The 9,195-nt window shown below is 38.3% G+C and overlaps 1 protein-coding gene across 2 annotated transcripts; it reads right to left on the reverse strand.

The window, feature by feature from the left end:
- Positions 1-390: 390 nt before the first annotated feature.
- On the reverse strand, positions 391-8,952 carry tcp11l2 (t-complex 11, testis-specific-like 2). 2 transcript variants are annotated; one of them, XM_044017622.1, is made up of 10 exons: positions 8,840-8,952; positions 6,142-6,322; positions 5,749-5,881; positions 4,996-5,116; positions 4,588-4,811; positions 4,342-4,478; positions 3,811-3,989; positions 2,980-3,161; positions 2,711-2,883; positions 391-2,519 (listed from the first exon to the last, which is right to left on the reverse strand). In XM_044017622.1, exons 2-10 carry the CDS (start codon positions 6,308-6,310, stop codon positions 2,257-2,259), a joined length of 1,581 nt encoding a protein of 526 aa, XP_043873557.1. In that variant the 5' UTR covers positions 6,311-6,322; positions 8,840-8,952; the 3' UTR covers positions 391-2,256. The 2 variants fall into 2 exon arrangements, with proteins under 2 accessions (XP_043873557.1, XP_043873558.1); XM_044017623.1 differs by lacking the exon at positions 8,840-8,952 and adding an exon at positions 8,666-8,833.
- Positions 8,953-9,195: the final 243 nt, after the last annotated feature.

Raw genomic sequence — 9,195 nt, forward strand, 5'->3', positions numbered from 1 at the left:
CAGATATAAATGAATGAATGAATAAATAAAACAAGATACATACATGTGAAATAAATAAAATTGGATTTATTTATACATTTATTTATTTCAGTATTTCTGTATTTATTCTTTATTTATTAATTTATTCATCCATTTACTCTTGTATATCTCAACTTATTCATTTATTTCTGTATTTATTAACACATTTTTTATTTATTTATAGTCATTCATCGTCCTCCATAGATTAACAGTAGGGCTGAATAATTGATGGAAATTTTTATCAAAATCACAATATGGCCTACTGCAATTTTCAAATCACAGGAGGCGTAATATTTCTTAAAGCCAAAATGTGTCAAATGACCATTTTAGATTAAATATTGCCTGGGCCTATACACATCATATTCTACAGACTAAGGAAAACATCTTTATTTCTCACAGACCCGCACAAATATCAAATAGTAATAATTTTAACCGTCATTCAATTCAATATTTATATGAAATGGTTGAGCCCATGTTCTGTATTCAGACACTTGAACATTTTCAAATAAACAACATAACAAACAAGGTACAATGATTTACTTGTATTATAATAACTGTGGAAAAGAAGAACATCCCACTTTTTGTGTAAACTTTTGGGCAAAAAATTCCCTCCTGGTTCAGCACCTTTCAATCAAAAACGGGATTCAACAGTCAACATAGAAACACTGTAGCAACTACAGAACCACAACGCATAACAATCATACTAAATGAAACAATGTGACAAGTATTCCATTATTAGAATATACTGTAAGTAAATGAATACAACATTAGTCATATGTCAAACAAAAGAACTAACGAGACACAATGCCTCTCATGCAGACATGAAATCAAAAAACTTCTGCCATATCATTGACAATACAGTTGCAATAAACTATAGTCTTGTTTTCAAAACTCTTCACCTACCATAGAAGACAGAAGACAATGTGGACCAAAGTGTGGACGGTTTTCTATCGTTTTCACACAAAATGCAGTCCATGACCAATAAATCTGTGTTCATCCACAAAGTTTTCAAAAAACAAAAAAATCAAACAGCATGGTTCAAATTTCATACATTTCTGCAGTAAACATACTGACAAAAATACAATAATACCTACTGAGTACTTAATATTATATTAACGAGCAATAAAACTGCAAACGTGAAAGTTTGCAATTTGTGTGATACTCCCTGTTTTTCATGTCTTACGATCAGTGTGTTAGGTTTGCTTTCTAATTGAATTGTTTATGGTCGACTGAGCTGACCACACAACTCAATTTTTAAGTTTGCTGGGTTAATGCTGCTCGAAAACTCCAGGGATGTGCTTTTGCTGTGGACGGGCAGAAATATGATACAGTTATTCACATTCACTTCCTGATTGGTACTTATCGGGCCACATTTGTCACACTCATGTCACATGACCCCAAAGGTTGGACTGGCAGGACTCACAGTCAACAGTTTCACATGTTTTATACACTCTGTATTCCAGTATGATGCTGAAGAACAGCTCAGTTACATTTTGCCTGTCTGTGATGATTGGCCAAAATGCTTTAAAATTAGGCTTTTGACAGCACATACCAGTGGGTTTTTGCATTTTCATGTAGGTGAAGATGTTTTTTTGAAACCAGGGAAGGAAAAAAAATACCTGCCTACGTGTGGACTAAGCCTGAGTGTGTGATGGGCTGCAGGTGTACACATGATTGATTCATGTATCACATATATCAAGTGTTATTGAGATTTCAGTAAGTGAGTGAAATTAACCGGTTGCTTATGATGCATGTTGGTAACATGAAGAGTTTTGAAAAAGTGGATTCAGTTTTGCATTAGTTTGTTAGTTTAAATGCTATTCTATTTTCTATATATATTGCTGTAATTATATTCCTCTTTGCTTCATAAAGCTTACTGTATGACTCACACATCCTAAACTTTGCCCTTTTGCCCTATTCCCTCTTTACAACAGCAGTTTGAATATGCACAAACTCACAATGTAGGGCCACCACCGTTCAGCTGTGAATGCTCATAGGAGAAACATTTATCACTTATGATGGAGGTCACATTTAATGATGCCCTCATGGTGCCTACACTGCACAATGTAGTGGCAGAAACTTTGTTGTAATTTGTAATGCACTGAAAGTAACTCCATCTACTAGAGCTCACTGGCTGAACAGAGGTGTAGTTCTGCGTGGCTCTTTGTGGTACCTACTTGGATTCAGCCATATCAAGTTGCAAAAAGAGTTCTAAACAGCCTGTGCCAAAGTATGGATTTACTCTGAGGTGATAGACTCCTGAGCCGTGCTCTGAGGTTGGTTTCCTGCTGGTGGGTTGCTGCTGAACAACAGTTTTCTGATGATATCTGCATAGAAAGGTCCATACACCGATTTGTTGTAGTTGACCAGGCTGATGAACCTTTCTCCGATTGAGGCCAATTCAGGCTTGATCGCAGTCAAGCCAGCTGGTACCTGTTCAAGTTTGGCCTGGGGTTTAGGATCACAGATGAGAGCCATAAAGTACTGCTGCACACGGTCCTCTGCACAGACATTAAAGAGTGACAAGGTTAGAAAATGCTATCACTGGCTTTATTATCGTCTCCATTGAGTAAAAAAAAGAAAGAAGTAATTTTCATACTCTCCTTTTAATATTAACAAGTAGTCTGACACTGGTGTATGTTTTGTTTCAAATTAAAACAACAGACAGTCACTCCTGCTGCGTCTGTCTTACCAACTAAACTTCGGATGGGATTGTCATTCTCGGTGATGCTGCAGATCTGGCCTGTGAGTGTGGACTGTAGTGCAGCAGTCAGTGCAGGGTAGTTCCTCTCTGTTAATGACTTGTTGAGCTCACAACAGATCTGAACACTGATGCCCTCTAGTGCCTCTTTTAGATCAAAGTCCCTGGAAATAAAGTAGACAGCAGCTCAGCCTTTACAATCAGCTGTACGTTTAAATTAAGAATTTGGGGATTTTAATGGAAAAAAACCAAAAACTGACGGGCTGTGCATTCCATCCAACAGCACCATTGTCATCCTCTTCAGGCGGTCAGACAGGATGGACAGACCTTGGACGGGCCCACCAATGGTGCTGTGCACAATGAGCAGCACCTCGTTCACTGCTTGATACTGCTGAAGCTTCCACTGAATTTCTCGAAGACGCATCTCGTCTGTAATCCAGGTCTAAAAGAGAACGAAAAGAAAGCAATGTTAACAGATGGTTTGATTTTTTTTTTTGTTTTAAATGAGACAAATGTCTGTGCATATAAATGAAGCCACAGTAAAAATGTGATTCAAAATCGAAGAGAGTGAGAGAAAGAGAAATGTTTGTGACAGTCAGTACACTGGTTTGTTTCAAGTGACTGATATGTCTGTTTGTAATTGCATCAAAATAATTGAGCACTAAGTGCAAAGAACATAAATGAGTGTTTGATTGAAAGCCTTTTGTCTCTGACTTTGATGAACAAACAAGACACTCAGCACATCCATTAGGTCATATCCAGACACGGCACACAATGCTTCTTGGCAGTAAATCTTATACCAGTGGAACGCCCGTTTATTTCCATTTTAAATGGTGCCACATTTATAATGATAATGCATTTTTGAGTTGAGCAGCAGAGTTGAGTATGTGGGTTGCATCCATGAAAAAACTTGCCAAATCTCTGCCAGTGCCATACAGCTTATTCTGCTATTAACTATTGCAGCTATTTTTTATTTAACTTTTTGTGCTAAGTTTATATTCAGAGACAACAAACAAGGTTTTCTTGCCACCATGGCAGTGTAAACAAACTGAATCACATGACACATCACTCCAGAGCTTTCACAGTCTTACCTCGGGCAGAGGGCTCTTATTGTAATCCCATGTGAGGACACGGAGAAAGGCCACACTGAGAATCTGGAAAGGCCCAGGCACACTTTTCTGTTCTTTCCCCGGAGTCTGGTCTGTTGAAACGTTGGCCCACAGCTCCTCTACTACCGACTTAATCCAGGACGTGGTGTATTTCAGAGCATCTGAAGAGAGTTCATTAAATATACATAGTGCTATATTAATGCATCATCTCATGAAATACCGTGTTTAAAAATGTTGTCATATTGTGTTTACTGCCACCAAGACGTCCCACTCAACATAAACTTGTAATGCAGTAGATGATGATTGCATGTGTACCGTGCACTAAGTATGACATGGCGTCACGTGTCACCGCATGTGATGGATTTTGCTTCACTCACGCTGTATTCCATCACACACGCTGATGAAGTTTTAAAACAATCTGACTGTACAGACGTGAATCAGGGCCCTGCTCACGCCGCTGTGACATGAAGTAAGATGTTAACATGACTAAGGGAGTGAATTGAATTTACTTACTGGGTGTTTTTTCTACGATGTTCTGGAACGTTGCCCTCTCATATTCAACACTCTGTTTCTGCAGCACAGGCCGCAGATTAACAATGGTGAAGTTCACCATATCTGCCTTCATCAAGTCCAGCACACGAAAAATCTCCCTAGTGTGAAGAAAAAATCCAGCCACTGTGAGGTCACAGTGTCACTGCCGCTGGTAATGAATATTTAAGATCAGATAAATGTTTTGTGGGTGTTGTTAAATGTGCTTACCTAAAGAGTGTCACAATATTATCTGTACTTTCATGCAGTTTCTTAATGTCGTCATCCCTGACCGGTGCACACATCTTGCCCATGGTGGTGATAATGTGGGAGGCAAGTCCCTGGATGTCAACAGCATCGTGTTCAGCCTGCTGACGAATCAAATCCATGTCCAGCACCTCCATGATCTGGGTCCTCATTCGATTGGCACCGGGATTGAGAAATGACAGTAAGATCTGTCAAAAGAAAAAAGGGATAATCATTTTTGTAAAGCATTATTTATCGCTCAGCTAATCAGTAATGTCAATTATTACATTTTCTATATGTATCGCTCACAAGAGACGAGGTGGAGCTAAGGAGAAGCAGTGACAAAGGGAACGTTTAAGTGTATGAACACTGTGCTTTCTATATAGTGCTGACCTCTCTGATCTCCTCCAAGAGTGTGATGGCATGGCCATATTCAGGCGGGTCATCGTTCAGCTCTGACTCCAGGATGTCCCAGAAAGCTTTGTGGACATTGTCTCGAACTAACTTCCATAAACTAAAAAAGAAAAAAAAAAAAAAGCTGTGTATTTGACCAAAGATTGCACCTAAATGCAACATCATATATATATAGGGCTCAATATTGTACTTAAACCCTTAGTGCTCAAGCTGCACAGATCTGTGCTGCAGGTGCACACATGGTAAATTACCATGGGAATAATACACAACTCCTTATATGGACATCCTGGGGTGTGTGTTTATAAGTCACATATTCAGGCCTTTTTTTCTTCTTCTTATATGTTGTTGAGTCAAAGCTATGATTCAATTTATATCGCATTTTCAGGTGTGATATAAAGTAGCAGAAGTCACAAAATAGATACAAAATACTTTTTCTCTTCTTTTTGTACATAAAAACGAGTGAACTTTGAACTGTGACTGTTCCAAATTTCACAAATTAAATCAGACTTGAAACATTTTAAGTACTTTTTGCTCAGCTGTGTTTATATAGTTGGTGAACTATTTTTTTCTTCATCAGATTGCCGAGGTTGTGCTTAAATAAAGGATAAAACAGGTGAATATCATTTAAACTTAAATTTCACATAATGGAACTTTAGGCTTCACAATAAAATATGTCAGCAAAAATATTTTTTAAAAAACAAAGAAAGTGAGAATCAAGATGTTGCATCTTACCTGTCCTGAGGTAAACTGATTGGCTCAATGTGGAAGCTGTGGTTCACAGTGATCTCATGGGCAAGACTGAGACTGGAGAGGTCTCTGGCAGACTCCATGACTTCATCCAGGGTTAAAGGTTTGGGTGGACTCGCTGTGGGAAATACTTGTTAAATTGATATTTTTAACATGGGCTTACAATACACCATTGTTTAGAGATACAGAACATTCATTCATTGTCTACCACTTCATCCTCCACATGAGGGTCACAGTCAATCCCAGATGACATAATGTGGAATGGAATGGATTGCCAGCCCTAACAGACTAGACCGATTTTTATACTAAGCCAAAAACACAGAATGGTCAGAATATGAGGTCGTCTGATGGCTTTGAAGACTGGGGGCACAAACTCACATGAAGGCGTGCAGTGCTTGCTTGAGCAGTCACTGGAGAAGCTTTCACGGGAGCAGTCCAGGTCACTGGTCGACGTCATGCTATCACAGCGTTCTGACATCGACTCTACATCACTGCCTTGGTCCTCACCGCTGGAAGTGCAGTTGGGTCGTTCGTCGTTCAGAGGCATCTTGGGTCACAGCTGCACATGAGAAGTTGGTAGTGTTTTTTTATTTGGTTTATTTGGTACATTTATGTACACACACATACATGCATGCACATGTATGTATACACAAACACACATTACCTTCAAAAATAACAAAAAAAATGATTCCATAACTAACGTAACGTAACTTTAGCAGAACTTTTGTTAACTGTGTGGGAGTGACTCATTCGTTTTTTAATTTGCATTATTTTATGTAAAATCAAGTCATGAACTTTCAAAATATTGGAAATAAAGGAATTGCATATAAGACAATGTATAGGATAAAGTTGAAAATTACGTTTCATTAAAAAATAACGGCTTCATTAATAACAATTCATTAGGATTTTAAACTCCAGTTGCATATCTTACATATAGCAAACAATGCATCTGTACTGTCCTAATAACCCACCTTATTATTGATGCATATGGCTCTGTCTGCGCTGAAAATATGAACTTTGGCTTTGATTTAAATGTTGATCCCCATAATGCCACACGGAAGGAATAATATGGATGTATCGGCGTGCAGTGTAGCAAATGGTAAGCCTATAAAAGGATTGTTTTCTGTTTTGCTAAAGCCTGATATACTTAATTGCTCTCTGCCATTTATTTCTTTCTTTCTTTCTTAGTAGATGAGGCCCTCTGTTACACAGCAGGAAAACTACCCTGATACTTGTGTCAAAAAAAGTGTTTACTGCCACAGGGGTTGATAATGTTACACAGCAAACTTCCACAACTAGGCTTTAACAAATCGCTGTGTGTCCCTTTAGGTTAAACAGGGACACTGTGTGTTGACCTATCGTGTCTCTAAGGCAACATGGGACAACAGAGGGTGTCTCAACAGACAAAATGATCCTGTTACACCAGTCCGCATGTCTCCTGTTGACCACACAATACATTAGAATAAGAAAGGTGCATTTTGTGAGTTAACATGTGCATTTTGTTCCTAACATGACAAACAAACAAAAGACACATTAGTGTTCTTTTACGGCCTGTGCTGTTCTAATATTATCTAACACATACAGAGAGACCCTTGGGTGTTCCTGCTGCTGTCTCTGGTCTCAGTTATCTGCTGCCAAAAATGAAAGCACACTCCCTCGCTGCTCTTTTGGTTTAAAGATAGCCCAAGGGGTTAGGAGGATGGGTCTTGGTTTTGTGTGCGATTACCATATGGCCCTGTCCGGACCTCATTCATTACGTCATCTGCTAGACTTAACATCGAGGCCAGTTTTCATAAATGAGGTCGGCTGTCATTCACTGCTTCCTTGTGAGAATAATTAATAAGTAATGTGAATGTTGGGCAGAGGTAAATGTAGACAAACACGCCAAAGTCTGAATGTTTAACATTAAATTGGCGACTGTACTCACAGATATTTATAATAATATTGACACGTTAATTCATGTACATAATACTGACTTATACTATGATGTGTCCAAATGAAGGAATGGTTGAATGAAACATGCACAAACATGAACAATATTTATACAATATGGAAGGTACAGGATGATACAAAAAGTTCCTGTCATTATCCTGATGGTTTGCGATATTAACTATAATGAAAATGTGCCTTTATTTAAATGTTTCTATTTCCTTAATGACCTATTTCTAATATTTTTTATTTCTAATTTTAAATAAATAAATAAATAAATATATATATATATATATATATATATATATATATATATGAGGACGAAGAACAGCAGTTTAACCCAGGACAGTAATTGAAATGGTAGTGTTAAAAGCCAGAAATATTCTTGTGTTGTACTGAGAACTTGTATAAAATATTGTGTAATTCTGCCAACTCTTTTTCAAACATGAGATGAGGAGGAAACGGAAATGTGTTGTAATTGTAAATGTTGAACAAATTTGAAATCAACAATTTATTTATCTGTACATATTAAGGATTCTCTGATAATGGAAATTCAACACAATAATGTGACAGTATTTTAATCACGAAACGTGATAATATTGTGTATCGTGACTGCAGCAGAATGTAAACAAAGCAGTGGATGAGGGAGGCGGATCCAACTGCACGGGGACTGTCGCCATTGGCTGCAGCTGCTGTCTGTCATTCTCTTACGCGAAGCTGAGCACATAATAGAAAAGAAAGGGGAAACAACTACCCTCACACGAGAGAGATGTGGGTACACGTGACATGGGGCACAGACCCAAACACGAACGCCATGCACATTTGCAGTAGGGTATGTCCTTGGAACAAAAACATAAAAGGTTAACATTTGTTGTGGTTCACAGACAGAAAATCATTATTAACTTTTATGAAAGCTCCCGCGTAACTGAACAAAACGCTTAGACGCATCGTTTTCCAGTCAACAACAACTCACACTGTTTGACATTAGCCCCGAAACGTTGGCTCAACATCTTCGACGGTTGCGTACAAGTTTCCACTCCCACGGCAAAAACAAGACATTCACGAAAACGACGCTACAAAAAAGAGCCTGCCGATTTAATCACACTCCGAAAAAGAGTGAAATGGACTTTACAAACTTAAGTTTTACCTCATTGAACTATCCGGAAAAGAAGAATGACAGTAGAAACAGTCGAATGTTGAAGGGTGATCCGTCGTCGTACTGAACTCTTCGTATTTTAAAGGTCCTTCGCTCCCCAGCTGGCTCTGAGGACATAACAGGCGATACCATTTCGTACAGATAGGGGGGGATTCCCCTGTCACACAAAGACAAAACAAATATTTTATTAGTTCATAGTCATGTATCCACCTAGGTTCTTAAGGCGTATCACATATCCGTTGTTTATTTCAGGTTAAAACTGTGTATTGAATAAGAGAACATATATATGTAATGAAAACGGTAACCACACTTCCTTGAAATGGTACGCTCTGACACTGCGCGTGTAT

This window comes from Solea senegalensis, unplaced genomic scaffold (assembly GCF_019176455.1).
Source record: "Solea senegalensis isolate Sse05_10M unplaced genomic scaffold, IFAPA_SoseM_1 scf7180000015670, whole genome shotgun sequence".
In the NCBI taxonomy this organism is placed as follows: Eukaryota; Metazoa; Chordata; class Actinopteri; order Pleuronectiformes; family Soleidae; genus Solea; species Solea senegalensis.

Coding starts and splice junctions, on each gene's coding strand:
- tcp11l2 (XM_044017622.1), bottom strand. CDS start 6,310: ATGCCTCTGAACGACGAACGACCCAACTGCACTTCCAGCGGTGAGGAC. Junction 4,479..4,587: donor AATATTGTGACACTCTTTAG/GTAAGCACATTT, acceptor TCTTCACACTAG/GGAGATTTTTCGTGTGCTGG. Junction 2,884..2,979: donor TTGGATGGAATGCACAGCCC/GTCAGTTTTTGG, acceptor CTTTATTTCCAG/GGACTTTGATCTAAAAGAGG.